This window comes from Spermophilus citellus, assembly GCF_964194105.1.
Source record: "Spermophilus citellus genome assembly, chromosome: 18".
NCBI lineage: Eukaryota > Metazoa > Chordata > Mammalia > Rodentia > Sciuridae > Spermophilus > Spermophilus citellus.
Window position 1 is genome coordinate 175,376 of NC_138200.1, and position 25,611 is coordinate 200,986.

At 51.0% G+C, this 25,611-nt stretch overlaps 2 protein-coding genes and 1 long non-coding RNA gene across 21 annotated transcripts; 1 reads left to right on the forward strand and 2 right to left on the reverse strand.

Annotated features, from left to right (window-relative positions):
- Window positions 1-5,209: 5,209 nt before the first annotated feature.
- Window positions 5,210-17,196, reverse strand: ZNF446 (zinc finger protein 446). 18 transcript variants are annotated; one of them, XM_081274422.1, is made up of 8 exons: window positions 17,065-17,196; window positions 15,618-15,999; window positions 15,300-15,545; window positions 14,744-14,838; window positions 12,519-12,603; window positions 12,253-12,344; window positions 10,583-10,710; window positions 7,061-7,720 (listed from the first exon to the last, which is right to left on the reverse strand). In XM_081274422.1, the coding sequence occupies exons 2-8, from the start codon at window positions 15,957-15,959 to the stop codon at window positions 7,524-7,526; spliced, it is 1,185 nt and encodes a 394-aa protein (XP_081130548.1). In that variant the 5' UTR covers window positions 15,960-15,999; window positions 17,065-17,196; the 3' UTR covers window positions 7,061-7,523. The 18 variants fall into 18 exon arrangements, 16 of the variants coding, with proteins under 16 accessions (XP_081130552.1, XP_081130551.1, XP_081130561.1 ...); XM_081274421.1 differs by having other exon boundaries at window positions 12,253-12,347; XM_081274426.1 differs by lacking the exons at window positions 7,061-7,720; window positions 10,583-10,710 and adding an exon at window positions 5,210-6,008.
- A 691-nt stretch (window positions 17,197-17,887) lies between these two features.
- On the forward strand, window positions 17,888-20,060 carry LOC308637930. The gene is made up of 3 exons (XR_014019702.1): window positions 17,888-17,952; window positions 18,115-18,246; window positions 19,157-20,060. It is a non-coding gene; the product is annotated as an uncharacterized lncRNA (long non-coding RNA).
- Window positions 20,061-20,097: 37 nt separating this feature from the next.
- On the reverse strand, window positions 20,098-25,304 carry ZNF324 (zinc finger protein 324). Of its 2 annotated transcripts, none has more exons than XM_081273048.1 (4): window positions 24,876-25,304; window positions 23,392-23,518; window positions 22,876-22,992; window positions 20,098-22,066 (listed from the first exon to the last, which is right to left on the reverse strand). In XM_081273048.1, the coding sequence occupies exons 1-4, from the start codon at window positions 24,909-24,911 to the stop codon at window positions 20,601-20,603; spliced, it is 1,746 nt and encodes a 581-aa protein (XP_081129174.1). In that variant the 5' UTR covers window positions 24,912-25,304; the 3' UTR covers window positions 20,098-20,600. The 2 variants fall into 2 exon arrangements, with proteins under 2 accessions (XP_081129174.1, XP_081129175.1); XM_081273049.1 differs by having other exon boundaries at window positions 24,755-24,893.
- Window positions 25,305-25,611: the final 307 nt, after the last annotated feature.

Genomic DNA, 25,611 nt, shown 5'->3' on the forward strand with positions numbered 1-25,611 from the left:
CTCGCCTAGCACGTGGGAGGCCCTGAGTTGGATTCTCAGCACCACATAAAAATAAATAAATAAAATAAAGGTAAAAAATAAATTGGGGTTGCTTAGGTTCAGGCCTAAGGCCATCCTCACATCCACCCCCCTGTCATCTCCATCTTGGACCTGCATAAAGCCGTTGTTATCCCAGCAGGGCTGGCAATGACTCTGGTTTTGCCGCAGCGAGAATAAATTCGACTGTGAACATAGAAGTCTGTGTCTAGCTGGGTAAGGAAACAGAGAAGCAGCCAGGCTGATGGCGCATGCCTGTAATCCTAGCAGCAGGAGGATTGCAAGTTCAAAGCCAGCCTCAGCAATTTAGCAAGGCGCTAAGTAACTCATCAAGACACTGTCTCTAAAGGGCTGGGGATGTGACTCAGTGGTTAAGTGCTGCTGGTTCTATCCCTGGTACGAAAAAAAAAAAAAAAAAGAGGAGGAGAAGAAGAAGAAGAAAATAGAGAAAAGCCATATCCCCCAGTGCTCCCCAGGACCTTACTCCAGAGTCCTCTACCAGAGACCTGATTTTGGGGAGGAGGGGAGGTCCCGTTTGGACAAAGCCAAAGATATGAGAGCCACTACTCCAAGAGAGTTTCGACTCCATCTGTGGGTCTTTTGGGCTTCCTGAGGCTACAGGGCCTGGGTTGGGCTGGTGTAGTAGGAGGGAAGGATGCCCTGTGACCTGCGGCCTGCAGGATGTGGGGAGAAATGTGAATAGGTGATCAGAAAAGAGTGGAGGGCACTGGCCCAGGACAAAAAGGGAGTGGACGTTCCAGGCAGGGAGCAGCAACACGTGCAAAACCCTGAGGAGTTTTGGGCGGGTGGGGTGGGGAGGGCATGGAGCAGACGTAGGGTCGCCAGCCTGGGCTCCTGGGAGACGTCCCAGACCCCAATCTGAAGCCTTTAGAAAATGACGGGAAGTGTTTCCTGGGGCGTTGTGGGTACTGCAGGCGGGGGGCTCCTTGTGGTCCAGGTGCCAGAACGCGAGTGCCCTCCAGTGCCGCCAGAGGTCGGTAGGTGCCACCTCCAGGGCGAGTTGCCCTCAGGGTCCCGGAAGTCCCCTCAGGCGCTTGGCGACCAGGTGCCAGGTCCCCAGGCTGGTCCTCCCATCTGGAGCGCAGAGGTGCCATCTGGCGCGGTGGGAGCTGTGGGTGAGCCGGCCTTCGCAGAAGCAGCTGTGGCTTTGCCTTCAGGCTGGTTCTTCCGTGGGTGATGCTGCTCTCACCTCTGGGCGCGGACGGTGACATAGCAGTAACACCTGCATTAAGCTGTCCCTGGCAGCACTCTGGGTTGAAGGTCCTTTGAGCCCTTGAGGGAACCTTGGCCTCCTGACCGGCCTTTGAAGCCAGCAGCAGAGCTGGTAGTAGCTCCACAAACTTCCGCCTGGTAGACATTGAAGCTTTGCGGGTCAACTTGGGGAGAGGACCGACTGTACCTCTCCAAGGTTCTGGTCCTGTCAGTTGGGGTCTGGCTTTGAGAATCTGTCATCTGTGCCTGCTGGGCATTGTGATTGACTCCCATTGTTGTCATTTGCCCTTTCTCTGACTTTCCCAGCTGATGAGGTTGCTTGTGTTCCCCACAGAACTGCGGATCCTTTACACAACTGGTCTGAGATCTGGGCCCACTGGGGTCCAGCTCTCCTCCCCTGCAGAGAGTAGGTCATTGCATTCATTCACATTCCTGTTTGCCCCAGGAGGTCAATAGCCTGGCAATGAAGGCATTTATAGCTGTGTGAATATAATAGTAGAGGCTCAAACTTTGCCACCACTGGGGCCCAGGGTTGTCTCCTGTTGGAGACACCATTTCTCTTAGGAAGGACTCTGGTCAAAAAGGGAGCTAGAAGTTGTATGAACACAGCAGCAGGAGCTGGCCATTACTGTTGCAGCCTCAGCTTGCTCCCCCCGGTACACAAAAGGTCTGATATCATTTGACAGTGGGCACCTGGCAACAGAGGCTGGCCCTCTGGATGGCTCTCCTGCCATGAACTTAGTAGGTCATTGTTACATTAAGGTCTTTGTACCCTCTGAAAGCAGATAGCAGCCCAGGGGGAGGTTGGAGTGCATGTATGAAACAGCAGAGGTGGGTGCTGGCCACCTCCACTGTGGTCCCGTGCCTGTCATGACTTATGACCATCCATTGAGATCTGACAAGCCCTGCTCTCCAGGCTTCCCTGAGCTCCCGCACAAAGTTACCCTTAATCTCGTGCTACCCTTTGTCCAGGTATCAGGATAGTGTCTTTGCTTTTGGCATCTTTGCTCTGATGTCACTCAGGGCCTCAGTTTCTTCATCTGCAGAGTGGACATGTATCACATCCCATGACTAAACATTTAAGGTCACTCCAGGTGAACTGGGCTGGCATGAAACAATCACACAGAGACAGAGAAATACCATTTTCTTTTTCTTTTTTTTTTTAAAGAGAGAGAGAATTTTTTTAATATTTATTTTTTAGTTATTGGCGGACACAACATCTTTGTATGTGGTACTAAGGGTTGAACCCGGGCCACACGCATGCCAGGTGAGCGCGTTACCGCTTGAGCCACATCCCCAGCCTGAGAAATACCATTTTCTTGGGTCTTGTGACAGCTCCTCTGATCTTAGATGTCCGTGGAAAGAGAGGATCTGAACCCTTTTATTGGGGAGAAGCGATTCAAATGAGGCCAGGGGTCAGGTTTCAGCGGGTTGAGTCTATAGTTTTGTGATGTCTACTGTCAGCAGGCTGACTGACATCTAGGGAGGTCATGCCCATCTCATGAGCTGTGGGGGGATCATAGGCAGAGCCAGTAAGAAGACCAGAGCAAGGCCCACCCAAACAGAGGGGCCACGTGGGTTCAGTCCACTTTGGCACTCAATGCTCCTAGTTCACACACACGCGCACACACACACGCAGCCCATGGCTGGCTTGTCACATCTCCACATTCTCATTGCTCAAGGCTAAGGGGCATTTGGTTCCTATGTGGCAGCTCCTGACAGACATGTTGTCTGTCTTGCCTGTCATTTGAGAGAATCATCATAAACAACTACAGGAATAAACTTGTGTCTGAGAACACTCATGGGGTGCCTTGGGGCCAAGCTAGGGCTGGTACTTTTCAATCGACACCTTATCTTACCCTTTAATGTGAGAAACTAGTGGGACTCCATTTTTGAGAAACCAGCCTCTACCTCAGGCAAAGCCTGACAAAGGAAGGAGGTGTGACCTTTGTACTTGGAAAAACCCACAGAGCACTCCTAAGCACATACCCACCCTGCTGAGTTGTTTGTCTGTAAATAACAGGAGAGATCTGCTGCGCTAGGTGTCCCTGACTCAGTCAGGCTAGGTGAGGACCCATAGCAACCCCCCTAGCAACCTCCAATCAGCATGAGACAGGGAGAATACCTGGGATGCCAGATGACCCCCCAGTAGTTTATGGTGGTTGATAACATGATGGGAAGCCATGTAGTTCAGCATGTACACCCCTCGTGGTTTAAACTAATCAGTTCAAAGGAATCCCCCTCTTGTACTAGCCAATCACCCCTACCCAACTTGTTCCTGCCAGTGAATGTGCTAATCAATGTTAAGAGTTGTTGTTTGACTTTGCTGCGGTACGGAATGATTTGCTGTGTGATGTTGTGATGCATAGAGTATCCCCAAAAACCTATAAAATCTCACTGGCAAAGGACCGGGACCATTGCATCGGGAACGGTTGTGAGTCCAGGCTTGAGCTTGCAATAAAGACTCTTGTGTGATTGCATTGGATTCGGCTCCTGGAGGTCTATTGAGGTCCCATGAATCTGGCATTACAAATGCATCGCATACGGTAGGTTGTAATGGTGTTCCACTTTAAGGTGAAGGTATGCAGTTGAGAGAGGTTATGAGTTATTTAGCAAACCCTATCAGTGCAGGTGTCAGGTCAAAGGGCATAAATGTTATAAACAAGATCTCATTCTGGATCCTCAGACCCATCCAGCTTGAGTAATTTATATTTATGCTAGGCAAGCATTCTACCACCGAGCTACAACCCTAGCCACATCCTCAGCCCTTTTAATTTTGCAGACAGGATCTTGCTAAGTTACACAGGCTGACCTTGAGCTTGTGATCCTCCTGACTCAGTAGCTAGGATTACATATTGTCTGGAGTCTTATTTGCTATTTTTGAAGACTAAGCAATCCATTACATTATTTTGATTTATTTATATTATTATTAATTATTTGGTATTGGGGATTGAACTCAAGGGCACTCAGCCCCTGGGCCACATCCCCAGCCCTATTTTGGATTTTACTTAGAGACAGAGTCTCACTGAGTTGCCTACTGCCTCACCATTGCTGAAGCTGGCTTTGAACTCATGATCCTCCTGCCTCAGCTTCCCAAGCTGCTGGGATTACAAGTGTGCACCACCACACCCAGCCATTATTTTGAATTATGTCTTATTTGTTGACAATGCTATTAATACCCAACAGAGTGATGAATGGGATATGTGGCAAAGAATAAGGCAGACCAGGTCTACCCACATATTGCTGGTGTTCTTCTGGTTACTTCTAAGCATACACCTCATTTTTGGTTTATCAACCTAATAAAGTTCCTGATGATGTGAATTCCTGCTTCATAGTCTTTCTCCACATTTTATTATGTTGTAGTCATTTTCTTTTTTGGGGCTCAAAAATATTGTTGTTGTTTATGTTGCAGATGCTTTTATCTAATATTTTGCTTTTGTAGGAAATCTATTTTCTATGGGTTGAGGATATAGCTTAGTTAATAGAGTGCTTGCTTTGAATGCATAAGGCCCCTGGGTTCAATCCCTAGCACCACCAAAAAAAAAAAAAAAGAGAAAGAAATAAAACCTATTTCTATTAGATTTTTAAATGTGTTGTCAAGGAGTTATTCACAATATTCATTTTGATGTCTCTCTTTGATGTCTCTCAGTGGATATAATTTTTTTTTTTTTTGGTGAGGGGGATTGAACCCAGGGCCTTGTGTATGCAAGACAGCCACTCTACCAACTGAGCTATATCCTAGCCCAGATACAGTTTAATCTCCTTTTTAAAAAAATATTTTTTTTAGTCATAGATGGACATAATACCTTTACTTATTTTTAAACTTTTTCAGTTTATGTGGTGCTGAGGATCAAACCCAGTGCCTCACATATGCTAGGCAAGCGCTCTACCACTGAGCCACAAGTGCTCTACCACTGAGCCACAACACCAGCCCCCTTTAAAAAAATTTTTTTTTAAATATTCTTTAAGTTATAGATGGACACAACACATTTATTTGCCCATTTTTATGTGGTGCCGGGGATCGAACCTAGTGCCTCACACATGCTAGGCAAGTGCTCTACCACTGAGCCAAAACACCGGCCCCCAGCCCCTTAATAAGTCTCCTTTTTTGATAGTTTAGCACTCAGGTTCAAAATGCTTTAATCTATTTTATTTATTGGTCTTTTCAAAGAGCTAGATTTTGGATTTATTTGTTCTACAACTTTGTTGTCTACCATCATGTGAGTTTCTGCTTTAACAAGCTTCTGTAGCCTGGAGAGAGGCGGGCCAGAGGACTATCCTATTCAGGGTTGTGATGCCCTTGTCTGCTCTGAAAACAAAAGGCTTGTAAACTTGCACCAGCAACATAAGTTATGAACTGCCTTCATCTCCACAATCCCATTGTTTCATGGTTTTAGGCTTTTACCCTAAACAGGGTCTCTCAAGCCCTGGAATTGAGTCAGGTTAAGGGGACTCCTATGCAATTTTGTGTGTGTGTGTGTGTTGGTACTGGGGATGGAACCCAGGGCCTCAAGCATGCTAGGCAAGTGTTGTATCATCAAGTTATACCCACAGCCTGCTCTATGCATTTCACAACAAATTCTACAGTCCTCCAAACTTTTGATTGGTTGATTTTCAGGGTCTTGCTAAGTTGTCCAGGCTGGTCTTGAACTTGCAATCCTCCTTTCTCAGCTTCCAAGTAGCTGGAATTATAAGCATGTGCCACTGAACTCCCTGCCTCTCTTTTTACAGTCAGGAACCTGGAAAACAGAAAATAGATTCTACTGCAAGACACAGTCTGGGAATTAATTCTTGGCCTGCTAAGTGCAGCAGAGAATAATTTGCAGAGAAATATCAGTTCTTTTTTGATCCAGAGCTCTTTTCAGGAGAATATCTGAATCGTTAAATTTACTTGTCATTTTACTTCTTTTTTTTAATATTTTTTAAGTGTAGAAAGAGAATTTTTTAGAGAGAGAGAGAGAGAGAGAGAGAGAGGGAATTTTTTAATACTTATTTTTTAGTTTTTGGCGGACACAACATCTTTGTTTTGTATGTGGTGTTGAGGATCGAACCCGGCCGAACGCATGCCAGGCGAGCACGCTACCACTTGAGCCACATCCCCAGCCTACATTTTACTTCTAAATGTATTAGATAGGGCTGGGGATGTGGCTCAAGCGGTAGCGCGCTCCCCTGGCATGCGTGCGACCCGGGTTCGATCCTCAGCACCACATACCAACAAAGATGTTGTGTCCGCCGAGAACTAAAAGAAATAAATAAATATTTAAAAAAAAATAAATAAATGTATTAGATAATGACCATCAAAAGGTGAAATATAGTGTTACTATGTAACTTTTGGGGAAAGTTTTCTAAAACACCTGCACCATTTTATATGCCCACCAGCAGTATGATAGTTTTAATTTCTCCACGTCCTCCCCAACACTTGTTATTGTCTTTTTCTTTTTTTTTTTTGAGAGAGTGAGAGAGGAGAGAGAGAGAGAGAAAGAGAGAGAGAGAGAGAGAATTTTTTTTTAAATATATTTTTTTTTAGTTGTAGATGGACACAATACCTTTATTATTTATTTATTTATTTTTATGTGGTGCTGAGGATCGAACCCAGTGCCTCACACATTTGAGGCAAGCGTTCTGCCACTGAGCCACAATCCCAGCCCCGAGAGAATTTTTTAATATTTATTTTTTAGTTCTCGGCGGACACAACATCTTTGTTGGTATGTGGTGCTGAGGATCGAACCCGGGCCGCACGCATGCCAGGCGAGCGTGCTACCGCTTGAGCCACATCCCCAGCCCCTGTCTTTTTCTTATTACAATCATATTAGTGAGTGTGAAATGTTATGAAGAGTTTATACAGGACACAGATTCACCCCCTCCATCACCACCAGGGATGGAACCCAGCCACCACACCCAGCCAGGATCCACTTTTCTGATCATAATCCATTAAATTTACAAATAGGAAGATCTAATAAAGTTAACTATTTGACAAGACATTTCCCTCAAAAGTGCTCTGGGAATAGTGAATGACCAGGAGCTGTAGGAAGCAGTCTTCCTAATAAAAGGCTGAGGTGGCTCCTGGTTCCTGTTGGAGGACCGGACTGGTTAGAATAATTCTGCAGGCCAGAGGGAATGGAGACCTGCTACTCAAGCATAAGCAGGAACTGTGCCTGGCCCATTTGCCAACTTGTTTGCTTAGGCCCTTATCACTGGGAGCACAGTGGGGTAGGGAATGTGCTAATTGTCATCCAAGGACTTCCTCACTGGTTTCAGATGTCAAGGCAGAACATGATACTGGGCTTGATTTTAGCTCTTACACCACAACCACAGGTGCTTCCAGAGACAGACAGACCCAGGTCAAGTCCCAGCTCGTCAGTCATGGGGTCAGCTCTGGCAGTGGAGAGCGTTTCTGGGCCCCAAGTGGGCTTAACCAGAGCCCAGGAAGTGAAGAGTCTTGGAGGAAGACCTGGGTGGGGAGAAGGAAAGGCTCATGGACATCGTGAAGATCAGATGAATTACGGGGACCTGGCAGAGAAGTAGCAGCTGGAGTTGGTATGGAAAAGCACCCTCCCTGGAGAGGCAGCTCAGGGAACGGACCAGATGAGTGGGCACCACTTCAGGCCTGGCCTGGCCTAATTTCTCATGAGATGATGTAGATTCTACAACCCACTCTGGAGGCTGACAGTGCTGCTGAGTTAGCTAAGGCCAATGCAGTGGATAAATGACTGAAGAAAAGAAGTGAGGACATGAATGATCAACTGCATGGAAATCAAACCAGGTATACAAAGTGACACACAGGGTGGCACATATGAGCAACTGTGGGCTCCATTGACATACATTAATTACCTTCTGTCCACAGAATTGAAAAGGAAATAATGAGAGTCCACAGTGTTAAACTGTTGGGAACTCTCGGGGATGCAAAGTAAACTGACCCCAAGCAAGTGTGGAACACACTTTCATGTGCCCATCAAGAACTTAAAAATCTGGGGCTGAGATAGTGGCTCAGTGGTGCAGCACTCACCTAGCACAGGCGGGACCTGGGTTCGATCCTCAGCACCACATAAAAATAAAGGCATTGTGTTGTGTCCATCTACACCTAAAAAAATAAATATTTTTTAAAAAAAGAACTTAAAAATCCCTGGCTGGGGTTGTAGCTCAGTGGTAGAGCGCTTGCCTAACACATGTGAGATACTGGAATTGATCCTCAGCACCACACAAAAATAAATAAATAAAGGTACTGTGTTCATCTACAACCAAAAAAAAAAAAAAAAATCAAAAATCCCAGCCAACTCCAGCCCAATTTTCTAGATTTTTAAATTTAAAAAACTTTTTAAATTTGAGAAGTCAGTATTAAACATTAATCTATTAATGTATGCATGCTATCTTTGACTTAAACTAATACTACAGATAATATAGAAAAATAATATATTTTAGTAAATTATTTAATTTCACCCAGATGAACAATATTCAATAAACGCCTTGTTTTAAAAAGCATTTCTCAGCTAAGTACAATGGTGCATGCCTGGAATCCCAACAGCTCAAGAGACTGAGGCAGGGGGCTGGGGATGTGGCTCAAGCGGTAGCGTGCTCTCCTGGCATGCGTGCGGTCCGGGTTCGATCCTCATTACCACATACAAAGATGTTGTGTCCGCCGAAAACTAAAAAATAAATATTAAAAATCTCTTTCTCTCTCTTAAAAAAAAAAATAAGAGACTGAGGCAGGAAGATCATGAGTTCAAAGCCAGCCTCAGCAACTTAGGCCGTAAGCAACTTAGTGAGACCCTGTCTCAAAATAAAACTTAAAAAACAGCTGGGGATGTGGCGCAGTGGTTAAGCGCCCCTGGGTTCAATCCCCAGGACCAAAAATCAAAACCAAAACCAAAAAAGCATTTCTTGATTCAAAGTCATCTGAAACTGTTCTATATTATATTCTAGATGTTTTAATTTTCTTTCTGTATTCAGATCTTTAACCTATCTATAATGTCTGTCTGTGATGTGAAATAGGAATTTGTTGAGAGCCGTCCATGGGCTCATTGCAGCCTAGTGAATGGGATTATCTGGTGTCTGGGAACTTCCAGTGGACATTTCCTCTGTGTAGGACTGCCTAGATGCACTGTGAGCCTTATTCCGCTCTGCCTGGTCCCACACAGCACCAGAGATGGGGTGACCTGCTAACCACCCAGCCTCACAACCCCTCTGAGATGGGTGTAACCTGCCAAGATGCAATCAACCTGCTGAATGCAAGACATCAAGAAGCAAGACTCCACCCTTGAAACCTTATCCCTGCCTTTTCTCTACCCCCTTAAATAAGCCACATGAGTCCAGCTCTTGTGTGGACTGGACCTATCAGGGACTCCAACTTTGAAAAAAATCTTTCTGACTTTGTCTTTTTTTCTTCACTAATTATTCCAGACTTTAATTTCTAAGGAGACTTGTCCCTCTGAGCAGGCAAGAATTCCCTGGCAAGGTGCTAGCCAGCCCAAGACAGGAATCTAATTTTATTTCATTTCATATAAGTAACCAAGAACTCATTTTCTATTGACAGTGATGAAGAAAAGGAAGAGAATGCACCACAGCCTTAGAAAAGCCCAGATTGTGATCAGAACATGGGATAAATGTTTCTTGAGCCCAAAACTGAACCCAAAGCCCAACTGGTTGACAGTCTGTCCTACTTTGGAAACTGAGTTGAACTGGGTTTTTTAGACATCTTTAAACATCTCTCATTTTCTGCCACTGTTGCTGTCCCTGTCAAGGATTCAAGGTCTATGGGCTCTTCACAGGTCCTGCTTGATGGAGCCATTGTGCTCTTCCCATCAATTCACTTTTGTTAATATCCTCTTATTGGGGCAGAGGGGTGGGAGGGAATGGGAAGGGTCAGGGGATTAGCAAGGATGGTAAAATGTGATGGACAACATTATCCAAAGTACATGTATGAAGACACCGAATTGGGTGTCAACCTATTTTATATATAAACAGAGATATGAAAAATTGGGTATATATGTATAATAAGAATTGTAATGCATTCCACCGTCATTTATTTTTTTAAAAATCAATAAAAAAAATTTAAAAAGAGGGAAAAAAAATCCCAGCCAGGTGGTGGCACATACCTATAATCCCAGCAGCTGGGAAGGCTGAGAGAGTTCAAAGGCTGAGAGAGTTCAAAGCTAGTCACAGCAACTTAGCAAGGCCCTAAGCAACCAAGTGAGACCCTGCCTCTAAACACAAAAATGGACTGGGGATGTTGCCCAGTAGTTAAGTAGCCCTGGGTTCAATCCCTGGTATCAAAAAAAAAAAAAAAAAATTAGAATTCTATGTTCCATCACCTGACCTTGAAATGGGAGACGGAAGCATCCAAGTGGGCCCAAAGTCATCACAAAGGTCCTCCTTATAAGTGGAAGACGGGCAGAAGAGTGGCAGTGATGTAATGTAAAAAAACTTGACTGGCTACTGCTGGCACTGAAAATGGAGGAGGAGGCCGTCAGTCAAGAATTCAGGACACTTCTAGAAGGTGGATTCTCTCCCAGATTCTGCAGGAGGAACTAGCAGCCCTGTTGATAAACTGATTTAGTTCACTGAGACATGTCTCAGAGTTCTGACCTTAAAAACCACACATAGAATAAATGTTAAAAACCAACATAGAATAAAGCTACAGTGTTTCATGCCACTGAGTTCGTTGGAGCAGTTATTAGGAAACTGATACTGCAAGTCCTGAGTGACTGTCCAGAAAGCCAGACAGATCTCCCGGGGCAGTGGGATCCTCTGCCTTTCTGCTGCATGACCAACTAAGGATGTGAGGATGCAGCCCTGGCTTGAAGGTTTGCATGGCCTCAGAGACATCTGTCACCCTTCAGAGGTCACTCTTGTCCATCTATGCTTTGAAAAGAAGTGCCCTGTCTACCCAAACCCAGGCTCAAGAGTTTAAAGGCTGGTGGCCAAGGATGAAAGTAGGCGGGGGGATCTGGGGCTGTAACCGTAGGGTTGGCAATTCTAGGATTTGCCCTGAGCCTCCAGCTGCCAGGCAGATTGCTGATCTGACCAATAGAAGTGAGAAATCAGGTTCTTATTCAGAAACTTACCTGCTAAAAACATGATTTATGTTAAGGATGTAACGTGCACATGGAGGCCCAGGGGTCTCACACAGCAGGACAGACATCAGCTTTCCTGAGCTTACTGCCACCTTCCACAGGGACTTCGGTAGGAGGGGGCAGCAAGGCAGTTTTTGAGCAAGAGGTCCCAGGAGGAGGGCGTGTCCTGGGCTTGTATACCTCAGGTAGGGAGGTCTTGGTGATCACCCCACAGTCACCACTCAGCTTGGATTCCAACCCAGGCCTCCTCTAGAAGGCAGGGCAGGAAGAACAGAGCAGCTTTCCCTTACTCCCAGGTGGACTTTTGGGGGCAGGTCCAGAGTTCCTTACTGTCCCCCCGAGTCTCCAGTGGGCTGGAGTTGGCCCCCAGGGTGCTCTATCTAGGCCCAGAGGCCCACAGGTGTCCCCCCTCTACCGCCCCCCAGGAGGGCAGCCCTCCTGCTCAAGGGGCCTCAGGCCGGTGGCTCTTCCTGTGGATGACCAACTGGGACTTCCAGTCGAAGCTGCGGCCGCAGTCACTACAAAAGTGGCGCCGCTGGCCAGCATGACTCTTCCGGTGGATGACCAGCTGCGACTTCCAGCTGAAGCTACGCCCACATTCCTCACAGGTATAGCTCCGAGGCCCCACCGGACGCCGTGGGGGTCGTGCCACTGGCTCCCGGAGTGCCTGTGGTGGCCTCTCGGGACAGGGGCCTCCTGCATGAGAGCGGTGGTGGATGACGAACACGGACTTCCAGTCGAAGCCCCTGCCACACTGCGGGCACACGTAGGGCTTCGGCTGCGCGGGGGAGAACGGGAGTGGCAGTGCTGGTGGCGGGGATGTGCAGACCTGGCTGCGCCCAGGAGTGTCTACCTCAGCCCCAACTTCTGGGTGGTTCAGGCTGCGCTCGCCTGGGCAGCGGCTCTCACCAACCTCGGGTCCGGAGCATGGTGTCCCCAGCTCTGGCTCACGGTCAGGCTCTGACTTGGATTCAGCCCGCTCTTTGGCTGGCGGGGGTGGCAGCCCTGCTGGGGTGGGCAACGAACGATCAGGTGGGAGATCACCCGAGGCCCCGGGGGGGGGGGGGGGGTGCCTTCTGGAAGGGGGAAGGCTGTGACTGGGCCCTGGGAGGCCTGTGCGAAAGACCAGGCAAGCAGCCTGCACCCAAGCCCAGGCGGGAAGGGACCAGTGGTCCTCACCCAGCGAGACCACCGTGCCGTACTTCTCCAGCATCGCGTCCCAGTACAGCTCCTTCTGTGACGGGTCCAGCAGCCCCCACTCCTCCTGCAGGATGAGGATGCAGCTCATCATTGGGGTTCCACCCCAGCCTGCTAGTGTTGCATCCTTACCTATTACCTGGGGAAGGCTACCTAAGCTTCATCTATGGGCTGGATAAGGCACAAGCCAAGAAGGGGCTTGTGAATGTTGGGTCCTCCTTCAGATCATCTGGCCAGCCTGCCAGTACTCACCTGTCTTAGCTGCCCACCCATTGTTCTGGTCAGAGATTGAAACAGGGTGAGATTCAGGTTAAGCTTTGTAAAGACCATTATGGCTGCCCCCAACCTTTGCCCTATCAAGTATCTTAACAGGGTGCTAAAGGGAGCAAGAGACCCAGGGACTGCTGGGGACTCAGCCACCTGCCAAGCCTCTGACTACAAGAGTCTTCAAAGGCTGGGAGCATTTCAGCACATGGAAATGAGGCTGTGGGGAGGAAGGGGGATCCAGGATCCTGACTGCACCTTGGGATGTGAACAGGGGACGCAGGAGTGACAGTGGAGAAAGTTCAGAGTGTGGGGAGGCTGGGAATATAGCTCAGTTGATAGAATGCTTGACTCGCAAGTACAAGGCCCTGGGTTTAATCTCCAGCACCACCACCACCACCCCCAAAAAAAAAAAAAAAAAAAGAAAGAAAGAAAGTTCAGAGTGTGGGTGCCAGTTGGCTCCTGTGTGCTGCTTCTGGCAAGACCCTGAGAGAGGATGAACCTGGCATGTGGCAGAGGCCCCAATGGCTTTACTGAGAAACATACTTCCTGCCTTTGAGTCCTGACATCTGGGGCTTTGCTGGGTTGGGAAAAATAATCCTGAGGGACAAGCCAAAGCAAGTCTGGGAGCAGGGAGCTGGCCATATATAACCAAGATAGAGATGGTAAAGGCTGGAAGTGATGATCCCATGGAGCCTGCAACCTTTCCACTCACCCTAAGATTTCTAACTGTGCCATCAGACTATGGAAGGAACCTGGAATCTCAGCCTCAAAGCACACCTCAACCAACAATTCTGCTGAGAAAGCTCCCAACTAGAGTGGGATAGAAGCAAAAGAACTAGGAGAAAACAGTCCCCCACTCTACGTACTTGGGAACTTGGTGCTCAAGATGACAGGAGCTTTGAATTAAGCTTCTAGGCCCAGCTGATTGCCTTTTTTTTTTTAATTTTTTTAATATTTATTTTTTAGTTTTCGGTGGTCACAACATCTTTATTTTATTTTTATGTGGTGCTAAGGATTGAACCCAGCGCCCTGAGCATGCCAGGTGAGCGCGTTACTGCTTGATCCACCTCCCCAGCCCCCAGCTGATTGCCTTTTGAGAAAAACCCTACAAGAGAAGGGACTTTAGGCATTTCCCAGGAAGAGTGTTTGTTCTGACCCCAGGTGCTGAAGTCCTGCCAGTTTGTCACTGGTTCCTCCCAACCTGCACACACAAGTTTAAATCTCCAAGTTCTGGCCCTAGACCTCTAGGAGCTGCAAATCTCCCCAGTGACTTCTCTGGAGGTGAAGAAGGCAAGCCCACCAGTTCTGGTCACTTCTGACCAGGTTTCCATGATCTGGGGCTCAAATTTTCCAATAATAGAGGCCAACAGTCTGTTCCTCTACCCCTGGGACTTCTGGGGCACCCGTTACTTACTCCACTTTTGGGCAGTAAAGAGCTTAAGAACCAGGCGCAGTGGTGCACACCTGTAATCCCATCAGCTCAGGAGGCTGAGGCAGGAGGACTGAGTTCAAAGGCAGCCTTAGCAACTTGTGAGACCCTAAGTAACTCAGTGAGACCCTATCTCTAAATAAAATATAAAAAGGGCTGGGGAGGGCTGGGATTGTAGCTCAGTGGCTGAGCGGTTGCCTCGCACGTATGAGGTACTGGGTTTGAACCTCAGCACCACATAAAAATAAATAAATAAAAGTATTGTGTCCATCTACAACTAAAAAAGCTTTTTTTTTTTTTTTTTTTTTTTTAAAAAAAAAGGGCTGGGGTTGTGGCTCTGTGGCAAGGCACCCCTAGGTTCACTCCCTGGTACAAAAAAATAAAAACAAAAAACAAAAACAAAGTACAAGAGCAACTGGCCAAGACTGGAAAAACCACAGGGCAGAGGCATGCACCAGAAATATTTCCCTCCCATACTTGGGACCTGTACTTTCCACTGGGGACTGCTCACCTGAAACCTGGGTGGGTGGAAGGAAGTGGAGGCTGTGTCCTGGTGTCTAAGATGCCCCTTGGGAGACTGGGTTGGAAGCAGTGGACTGGGAGGTGCTGAAAAGTAAGGTAGATGGGAATGGGTGTCAGGAGTTACCCACACAAGCCAGGCTGGAGGAGGATCTGGTGTTACTGACAAAGTTTTGGTCCACCTCTGCCCTATGTATGGCCTGTCTTTTGATTCCCAGATCTTCTCCAGGGCTTCCATCCCAGCCAAGGACATCCACCCTCATTTCCAGAGTCTAAGCCCTGGCATAAGAAGTCTCCTGAGGAGCCAGATATTGTGGTATATTCCTATAATCCCAGTGGCTCTGGAGGCCAGGGGAGGACTGCAAGTTCAAAGTCAGTGCCAGCAATTTAGCGAGGTCCTAATAACTTAGCAAGACCCAATCTCAAAATAAAATTTTTTTTAAAAAGGAACTAGGGATGTGGCCCAAAGGTTAAGCGCCCATGGGTTCAATCCCTAGTACCAAAAAAAAAAAAAGCTGCCTGGGACTCCCCTCCAGGGATGTGCACACCCTTTCCACAAGCTCCACAGTTTTGGTGTGGCACTCTCCCTCACCCACATGCTGCCCATCAGCACTGGGCTCCTCCTTCACACTGCAGCTGAGCTGGGTAGACCCTTCCATCCTGGCATTATGTGGACCCTCTCCAGGGGCTGCCCCAGAGAACTCCGCTGTTCCTGAGGGGCAGGGGCTTGCTGAGGACTCCTCTGTCTTCTGGGCTGCAGGAAGCACCTCTGGCTTCAGGATGTGGGCTGTGATCTGAGAAAAAGAGGTAAGTCACAGGGGCTCTATGTTTGATCTGTCCTTAGAAGTTAATGACACCACACTTACCCAGCCCAACAGCTGCCCAGGGTCGTGCTGTAGCCCTTCAACTAGAGCTACAGCTTCCTCAGGGCTGCCTGGTCGCTGCCCTTGCACCCAGGACTGGATCTCAGGGGGCAGTGTGCCCACAAACTGTTCCAGCACCAACAGCTCTAACATCTGTTCCTTGGAACATGACTCAGGCCGCAGCCATTGGCGACACAGCTCTCTCAGCCGGGTCAGGGCCTCTCTGGGCCCCGCCACCTCTTTGTAGCAGAACCCACGGAATTTCAGTCGTGCAGCCTCAGGCTCCTCAAGGGTGGTCTCAAGATTACTGAGGGACTGGTGTGGGGAGCCCAGTGGGGATGGCATTCTCGTTTCAGAGGGTCTTTTTGGAATCACCCAGAGGGACCTACAGAAAAGGAGGGATCAAAGTGTCATTCAAGAGGGCCTGGCTAAGGAGAGACAGATACAAGATCCAGCCCAGGAGCCAAGGCCAGGGCAGAGGAGACCCTGAGACCAAGGGTAGGTGAGGGGTGGGGCCTCCAGGAAAGCTTCATGGAAGAAGGTCATAGGAGCTGAGATCAGGAGGATGCCTTGGGGATAAACGCTTGGATGGAAGGAGTCCAGGCAGCTGCCAGGAAAGTGGAAAACAGTTTGATCAAATACAGGTAAGACAGGAGCAGTGGTCCACACCTGTTATCCCAGCGACTTGGGAGGCTAAGGCAGGATTGCAAGTTCGAGGCCAGCCTTGGCAATTTAGTGAGCTCCTGTCTCAAAGCAAACAACCACCACCAAAAAACAAAACAACAACAACAAAAAACCCAACACCTGGGTATAACAGACAGGAAAGTGGCTCCCCCAGCCCAGAAGTGAACGGTCAATCGACCAGCTGGTCCTGGGGGATGGGGAGCCCTGAGTGTGGAAGGTCGGGCTTTGTGTCTGTCCTCATGGTCTCTGGGACTTGCTGCCTGAAGAGCTGGCTCTGGGGACCGGGCCTGTCCTCGCCATGAGACAGTCGAAGCAGGTGCAATACTAGGTGCACTCCCGAGTGCGGACACGGGTTCCCAGACACTGTGCTTGCTGACCACTGCGAACTGCGGAGGCCTCGAACAGGCTGGGCCCCTGCGTGTAAAACCCCAAAGCAGAAGCTAAACAAAAGGGAGCTGCGCGTGGCGTGAGATTGTGGGTTCAGCCCTGAAGAGGTTCTAGGGGGAAACATGCCCACCTGGGGGTCTGTCAGGCCTGTCCTACCCGAGAGACCCTCGGATTTGGGGTCTGCGCCCCGTTACGGGAAGGGAAGGAGCGGATCTTTCAGGAGAACCGGGTTCGGGTCTGGGCGCCGGGGACGGTGTTCTGGGTGGGCAGAAAGCCTGGACAAAGGCGGCGGCGGGAGTTCCGCCGCCGGGGAGCAGGACCGGCGCGCGCCCCTCGCGGTGGGAGAAGCCGCGCCCCGGCCAGTCAGAAACGCGCTCACCTCGGCAGCCGCTCCGGGCCGGCGGCCACTTCCCGGAAGTGGCTGCGCACACACCCGCTCGCCCCGCCCGCGCGTTGCCCTGGCGACTCCAGCCCGGCCAATCCCGCGCCGGCCCTTCAGGCACCACCTGCTCCCCGAGGACTACGTTTCCCATGGGCCTCGTGAGCCCAGGAGCGCATTTTCAAACTCCTGGCGACTGGATGGCATCCTTTCCTCTCAAAGACTCCGCACTGCCGTAGAGTTAAGCAGCGGGCGTCCCCCTCCCCTGTCTTCACGCCCGAGCGCCAGGCTGACCCACCGCGTACCCAGCAGGACTGCCCTAAACGTCTTGCGCATGTGCGCGGCGGACCCGAGGCCTATTGGGTAGTGATAGCGTGCTCTCCCGACCAATCAGAGGATGCCCTCCGCGTACGCTCTCCCCACCCCACCACCCGGCCCGCTAGGTGACACTCCAACTCTCCCCCAGATACCGGTGCGGCACGGCTGCCCACTTCCAGCTTTTTCCGTGGCCATGACCCCAGCGTTCCCCCGATCCCGAAGAGATCCTAAATGGCGCTCCGTGGCAACCTCCGTGAATTCGCAGGCTTCCACCTCGCTAAGATTTCTCCTTGGAAGAAGGTACTGGAGACCCTCGTTCAACCCGCTAAGTGCCCTGCGGACTTTTGGGGGCAGACATTTACTGAGAAGGTAACTATGTATTACCCTGAAGAGTCTGACATGCAAACGAAGGGTGTCCAAGTTTGTGGGATGTGCTCAACCTTATATTTATTTTGCAAAACAGAACTAGACAGTGGCTTGTTTTTCACAACAGGCAATGTTATTAGTACCTTTACAGGAAGACCCTTCTCCCTGGATTGCTGTTCACCAAGCCTCCTGCTATGCTACAGGGTAAGCCTCATTGGACTTACCCAAATGCCAATTAAGTAATTGGCTTCTCATCAATGAGTGACAGTTCCCACATCTAGCTTCAGAATGCCATTGCCCTTAACACCCTTCCCCATCCTCAAACTTGTGCATTTATCTTTTTCTCTTTTTCTTTCTTTCTTTCAGTGCTGAGGATTGAAACCAGGGCCTCAGGCATGCTCAGGGTGCACTCTGCCACTAAGCTATACCACCAGTCTTCTGGATTTGAGCTAGCTGTGATGCCTATGTTTGAGTTGGCCTTTATCCCAGAAAGTTCAGGTACACTTTTACAGTTACAACTTGACTGGGGTTAAAAGAGACCAGCCCAACATGACCACAGGGGTTGGAGAAAGGCAAGCCAGATGGAGGAGCCAGTTCTGGTTATCAGAAAAGGTAGATTCAAGGAAGTTGGAGCCAAGGAACAAGAACACAGCCCAAAGGTGAGAAAGAGCTCAAGGAGAGGCTGGTGGGGAGACAGGACACTGAATCCAGCCTAAGGGGTCAGGAGGGCTTAGGACATAAACTGGGTGATCCAGGAAATTCTGCCCAAGGCACAGGAAATATTTCATGAGTGGACACACACTTGTTCAACAGATGCCTTTGGTCCTTAATCTCATGAGTTCCCTAGAAGTACCTCTGTGGCAGGGTGGGGTTTATCTATATTTCACAGCTTTGCAGACTGAGTTCATACAGGAGGGGTGGGCAACAGTACAGGGGCCTACAGAGTATCAGGAGGCTTCGGGGCAGTAGGTGGGTATGGCCCAAGTATAGGGGCCTTCAGAGTATCTAGAGGCTTCAGGGCAGAAGATGGACATGGCCCAAGTTGTGGGTAAGCAGGACAGCTGGGTCTTATGTTCTTTGAGTATAGGAGATGACTGCAAAGTCTTAAGGTGATGGGACTGGTGTACCTACTGGGCTGGAGTCAACCTTGCTAGGATACCACATATGGCTGCCCCAGCTGTGCCTTAGCAGGAGTACATATTCTGTCCCAGTTTCTCCACTTCCCCCCCTCTCATTGACTGGATCCCCAAAGGCTCATCTCCCAGGAGAGCTGCTGCTCAAGGGAAGGCCAACCCCACCCAGATCTCCTTGCTTCCTCCACCAACCTGCAACCACCAATGGGACACAGGTGTCTTAGTCCCACACTGGGCTGCAGACAAGCCGCATATTCACCCTGTACTTTCTCTAGGGGACTCGGGTTGAAGCTCTGTGACACATCTGTGTTATGTGTGTTTAATACTGTCTGCATTGCATTAGAGTGAAACAAGCACCAGGCTATTATTGTTCACAATGTTTAAAAAGAAACCTTTACTAGGAAGACATCTGAAACCCCTGGAGCCAAGAGAAGAGGCTGAGGCCATGGGCTTCCACATGCCTGTACACAAAATTATAACTTACATCCATTTCAAGTTGTGAATGCTATCATTTTGGGTCCCGCCCCCCCTTCCTCCTCTGGGTTAAAAAGACCATTGCCTACCCTGGCAGTGAAGCCCCAGATCAGGAGAGGGACTGGTCTGCTTAACCATATAGGAATCAAATGGCCCCACTCCATCCATCTGTCCTCAGCATTAAGGGGCATTATACTGGGGAAGGTGGCTTCAGAAGAAGGCTGAACATTACATAGGCTTAAGTAATGACAAGTCCTTCTTGTTCAGCTGTTTGTCCACTTTCCAACCAAGGTAGAACAGGTCATGTAGCCACCAAACCCAACAAAAATAAGCAGCCCTGTCTTGTTTCCTCTGCAGTTCTTATCAGTGCTTTGGATGTAAAGATTCCTCATTAAAAAAAAAAAAATCCTCATAACATTGACTTTGGTAACAGGAGCTCGTGACCGAACGAAGATGAGAATGTGAATGAGTGCTGCTGGGAAGCCAGTAACCCTGATCTGTCTTTCCAAGGCTGACAGCCACATCCCCTCCCTCAGGGCTGCACTGCCTGTGAGTCAGCTGTGTGGCCAGGTCAGACCCTCAGGCCTGGCTGTCTACATTGAGGCCTGGGGGCTGAGGTACGTGAAACTGAGCCAGTCCCCCGGCTTCTAGTATCAGCTCTGTCCTGGGCAATTCGCTTTTCCTCTCTGTGTCTCAATTTACTCATCTTTAAAGTGAGCAAACTAGCACAGGGTTCATGGGCTGGTACCCACCTGAAGAGCACCCTCTAGGGGCCCAAATTTTTTCCTCTTTTTCCCAGAGAAGGTAGTTGAGGCTTAGAGCCCAATTACTTGCCCAAGTCCTACATCCTACCTCTCATTCCTCTGTAGCCTCCTATTTGCTGGGTCAGATCCAAAGCAGCTCTGGATGAACTGAGGCCTAGGCACAGGGGGTGGGAGAGGGAGATGTCACCAGCTGCCAGTTTCTGTGAAGATTTCTTCATGCCTGCACTTCTCCTCCTCACCTTAGCATGAGTCATGAGACAGTGAAAAGGCATCACCATGCAGGGCTGCCTTTTTTGGCACCAGGTCCATCCTCCCTGGTGTCTCTGCATATGACCTCTTTGAGGACACAGGTGTATCCCAAAGCTGAACTGGCAAATCTTGTCACTGTGTACAAATGGAAGTGCGCCAAAGAATCTTCCTTGTGCCTGGTTAGCACGCATAGGGCTTCTCCCCATTGTGGACCTGCAGTGGACACAGGCCTTTAGCTGTGAAAGGGATTCACAGAAGGTTGGGGAAGGGCAGAAGTGTGCCCTTGGGACTCGGCAGGCGTTAGGGCCGTGGGTGAACCTGAGGAAGGAGTGGCTTTGGCTTCCTTCCCATGTATACCTTCTGAGGAGGTCTCCGAAGGAGACCTGGCCTGGGCACGCATCCCGGCCCTGGGTCGCCTCAAGGCCTTCTCACCAGTATGGATCCTCTGGTGGTGGAAGAGGGCTGGGCGCTCGCGGAAAGCGCGGCCACACTGTGTGCACACAAAGGGCTTCTCTCCTGTGTGGATGCGCCGGTGGCTAAGCAGCACTGCTCCCTTGGCAAAGGCCTTGCCACAGTCCCCACAACGGAAGGGCCGCTCACCTGTGTGGAGCAGCTGATGCTGTGTGAGATTGGAGCTATGGCTGAAGGCACGGCCACACTGCGCGCAGGCGAAAGGTTTCTCACCCGTGTGCACCCTCTGGTGCTTAAAGAGCGAAGAGCCCTGGCTGAAGGCAGCACCACAGAGTGCACAGGCATAGGGCTTCTCACCTGTGTGTGTGCGCTCATGCTGGATCAGGTGCGAGTTGCGGCAGAAGCGGCGGCCACACTGGGCACAGGCGTAGGGCCTCCCGCCTGCATGGATCTTGCGGTGCTGGCTGAGGTTGGAGCCGTGGCTGAAGGCCTTACCACACTCGCTGCAGCGGAAGGACTTCTCTGCTGTGTGGATACGTTGGTGCCGCACCAGTGAGGAGCTGTGCCGAAAGGCTTTGCCGCAGGCAGGGCATGCATAAGGCGTCTCGCCACTGTGGATGCGCTGGTGCTGTGTCAAGTGTGATGTCTGGCTGAAGGCCTTGCCACACTGTGCACACTCATAAGGACGCTCACCAGTGTGGGTGCGCAGGTGCTTGAGGAGGTCTGAGCTCTTCACAAACACTTTGCTGCATGCCCTGCATTCAAAGGGCTTCTCCCCAGGGAGCAGACCGGGAGCAGCATGGAGCGCCTCGCTCAGCTCTTTCCAGGTCGGGGCCTCTTGGGTACCCATGAGTCTCTGAGGCTCATGCCAGTTTGTGTCCATTCCCCGTTCTCCCCCACTGCAGATGGTTCTGAGGTCTGGATCGCTTGGGAAGGCTCTGGGGTGAGCTTGCTGCACATGTGGCTTCTGTAGCTCCGCCATCTGTGGCAACTTCCCTGGAGCGGGGCAGTCTGTAAGGACTTTCTCTCTAGACTGGTCACTCTCAGAAGCCCTCAGTGGGGAGGTCAGTCGCAGGCTGATGCTGGCTTTACCACTGCCCGAGCCTAGCAGGAGCCTCTCCCAGTAGATCACTGACACACCTGTAGGTTTTCTCTCTCCAGATGAGAAGGCATCCCGTTTTCCCACCAGGCTGGGACTAGGAGGTGTCTCAGGGGAGCTATGCAGGAAGGCCCCTGGCAGTGTCGGTTCTCCAGAAACATCTCTGTCCTCTGCCAGACAGCAGGAACCTGAGGGTAGAGGAATGATGGCTGCCTGGGGCATCTAGCCAGGATGTGACCACAGCAGGCTGCTGGGAAGGCAGGGGGAACCCAGGGGATGGACGAAAAAGCCTAGGGAGAAAAGCGGAAGCCTACGCGGGCCCTGCAGGAAGCGGGTGGAAGAAGCATCTGCCCTGACAGGTATGGCATTCACTGTATCTGCACCCCCATGGTCAAGAGGAAAGCCCCAGACAACCAGATGTGGGAGTATAGAGAACTCAGCATCTATTACCTATACCACCTAAGCCTCTGCTGGCTATTCCTACCACAGATCCCTCCCCACAGTTCATTCCCCAGCCTGCCTTTTCTCCTTGCTCTGATTTGTTTCTGAAGCTATAGACAATTCATGAACAGTTTACTGACTGCCTCTCCCCTGGCATCAGCCCCAAAGAGCAGGACAAGGAATATCCTCGTCAAGGTTGTGTTCCCAGGACCTGGAACAGGCCTGGCCAGAGCAGGCACTCAAGCAACATCTGGACACATGAATGAAGGGAGGAAGGAATACCCAACAGATGTAACAGCTAGATGTGGAGGTCTGAAGCTGTACCACCCAGTTGAAGGAAGGACTCCGAACAGATCTCACCACAGTCAGGTGACTTCCTGTGTGAAATCAGATCCTATGTTTTTAGACCCAGGCCACAGCCTCCAAGACAGGATGATGAAAGAAGGGAAAAGAGGCAGATGGGCAGCCAGAGGAGACAGTATGTCTACAGGAGGGGAGACAGAGGCTGGGCCACCGGTTGGTCCCAAGTTCACCCCTACCTTGAGCCCCAACTCACCAAGGCTGGACTTTCTGTGGGCATTCCTGCCCAGGGCTGTATCTGTCCCACTGGGAACCCAAGGCTCCTCACCATGCTCCAGCTGGATGACCACACGAGGTCGGGAGGCAGAGAGTCCTATGAACAAGGTGGTTCAAGTGAGAGGCCACGTCAAGTCAGGACAACCCATCCCACAGAAGATGGCAGGAGTCAGGGCTTCATGGAAATAGACGATATTATCTGTGCAATCAGGGTCACAACAGGGCAGGGGCTCAGTGGGACAGCTCAAGGATCCCTGCAAGCAGCATATGTGCTGGGGCACCACAGGAAGAGGATTGGGCCCAGGCACAGGAGACTCAGTCAGAGGGGGCCACAGGGTAAGATGGAGCAGCCTGCACATCTCCAGATCCTGACCCTTGCCTCATGTGGCGTCTAGCCAGAAGGTCCTACTCTTGGGTGGGTGGGAAGGTGAGATGATAGTCCTGATGACCCAGCCAGGTACCAACTTGGCTTCCCATGGAGGACCCAGGGCCTTACCCAGTGAGGCCACAAGCGCAAAGTTCCCCAGCATCACGTGGCGGTACAGGGCCCTCTGGGCTGTATCCAGGAGCATCCACTCTTCCCGGGAGAAATACACAGCTATGTCCTCAAAGGCAATCAGGCCCTACAACAGCAATCAGTCTAAGGTATGGCTGTGACTCAGAACTCAGATCCCTGTCCCCATGGTCACCATCCTTGGCACTTTCTGAACATTCATGATCTTCCTGGGGTTCTATTCCAGCGCTATCTTCAGGTGGCACTTCCTCCACCCATCTGGGCCCCCTTCCTTCCACCTTTCCTGTTCAGGCCACAGAAGCGCTCTCAGCCTCTCCCCTGGCTGGTTTACACAAGCAAGTGAGAGCCATCCTCATGGTTCTTGGCTGGCATCCACTCAACCCAGCAAGACCACTCATGACCCTACCCAAATGTGCCCTTCCTAGGCCGGCACCAGCAACTGTGTAAGTCCCAGCTGTGGATACCCCAGGGTGTGCCCACTCTAGGATCCTCCCTGCTGTGCCCCTGACATTTCCAGGCTGGTCCTTGAAATCAGTTGCCACAGGAGGGTGGTCCAAAGGGCCTGGTGGACACGCAGGAAGTCAATACCCTACTGCCCCCTAGCATTGTCCCCTCTATTTCTTCACTCTTTTTCCACCCTCCCCTCCTTCAGCCACCTGCCAGACTCTTGCTCTGACAACTCCAGTTATTCCCAACCACTTTCCTCTCTCTAGGAAACTGAAACTGACCATCCTCCACTGAGTCTGTGAGATGACCCCCTCCTCAGTCCACTTCCCAAACTCTGCTTTGGCTCAGGACACCTACAATGTCAACTTCACTCTCAGACATGGCAAACTCCTAATCTTTCCTCTGTGTGAGTGTGTGTGTGGGGGGGGACTTAGGCTTCTGAAAAGCTTCCAACTGTGCTTCACTCACAACACTTGCTCATACCCCACACACCTGATACAAACGCAGCTCTACACATAATTGAAACTTTTCCCCTACAAATTTCCCCATCCAGTCCAGGAGCCAACCTTTGCTCACCTGGGCCGTGGTAGGAACCTTCACCCTTCATACGGACACACCTCTCCACATCTGTTCTCCACTCAGCAAGAGGTGAGATGCTTTCAAAGTCCTAACTGGGAGGACGTCCGGTCTCTCTTCAAAACTTCCCATGGCTCCCACGCCCTTGGGATAAAGTCCCAACTCCTCTACCTGCCATTTCAGTCCCAAGACTCCTCTCCCTGTATTCCACATCGAGGACGCTGTGCCCCAGAACCCAGGTGTCTCCGCTCCCAGCCTTGGCACGTGTGGGACCTTCCCGTTGGAATGTCTAACAAATCTCACACCTGCCCGCCTCACTGACCTGGACTACCGGGTTTGGAGGGTACCGGTTCCCACCCGAGCAGCAAGAGGGCACAAGTCCTCTAGGAAAAGTCCTTCCCTCCACGAGGCTCGGGGTCCTCGGAAGGGGTCTCCCTACTCACCGGCGCCGGGTCTGCCAGCCCCCCTGCCGCCGCCATCGGAGTCTGCAGCCGAGAAGGGGCAGAAAGGGTGCACGACCAGGCCCCGCCAAGTACCCGCAGCCTCGCGCAGCCTGCCCGGGCCTCGGTCTCGCGGTCGGCCCAGGGCAGGTGGCGCCCGGGAAGCCGCCGCAGCGCTGCGGCGAGGGCCGAGGAGCGCGAAGCTCCGGCACCGCCCACGCGCTCCGGGAAACCGAGGCTGGGGAGTCGGGCAGCGGCGGTGCGCAGGCGGCGCGAGGCAGGTCTTCCTCCAGGACCTTCCTGGCTTTCTCGTCTCGGGACCCAGAGGCTCCGGTACAGCCGGCCCCGCCTCTAGTGTACCCTCCGGAGAGCCGCAGTGGCCTGACGCCAGGCAGCCGGGTGACAGTCCAGAGCGCCGGAAGTCGGGCCCCGGCCCCCAGGGGCCGGCGCACGTGGCGGACGCACGCGCAGAGCCCTCTGGGTGCTGTAGTTCCCACTGCCTTGCAGCGCGCGGGAGCCGCGGTCTGTTCTCCATGGCAACGGCGAGCGTCCACGCGAGGCCTGCAGTTGCAGCTGCGAGTCCTTCTACTGAACCCAGCCGGCCCTCAGCGCAGGTTGAGCTGCTGGCTGGGCCATCTGTGCCGAGGATCCCCGGTCCCCGAGCGCAGCTAAGCGGCCCCGGAGACTAAGCCTTGAAGATGCCAAAGTGGAAAGTTCCCAGGGTCCATGGGGAGCCACC

What these genes read in the sequence shown, in the direction of transcription:
- ZNF446 (XM_081274420.1), bottom strand. Translation starts at nt 15,959, where the DNA reads ATGCCATCCCCACTGGGCTCCCCACACCAGTCCCTCAGTAATCTTGAG. An exon ending in CTGGGCAGCTGTTGGGCTGG is followed by an intron (nt 15,546 to 15,617) that starts GTAAGTGTGGTG and finishes TCTTTTTCTCAG; the next exon opens with ATCACAGCCCACATCCTGAA. An exon ending in TGCTGATGGGCAGCATGTGG is followed by an intron (nt 14,839 to 15,343) that starts GTGAGGGAGAGT and finishes CTTACTTTTCAG; the next exon opens with CACCTCCCAGTCCACTGCTT.
- ZNF324 (XM_081273048.1), bottom strand. Translation starts at nt 24,911, where the DNA reads ATGGCGGCGGCAGGGGGGCTGGCAGACCCGGCGCCG. An exon ending in GGCTGGCAGACCCGGCGCCG is followed by an intron (nt 23,519 to 24,875) that starts GTGAGTAGGGAG and finishes TTGCTGTTGTAG; the next exon opens with GGCCTGATTGCCTTTGAGGA. An exon ending in CCACAGAAAGTCCAGCCTTG is followed by an intron (nt 22,067 to 22,875) that starts GTGAGTTGGGGC and finishes CTCTACCCTCAG; the next exon opens with GTTCCTGCTGTCTGGCAGAG.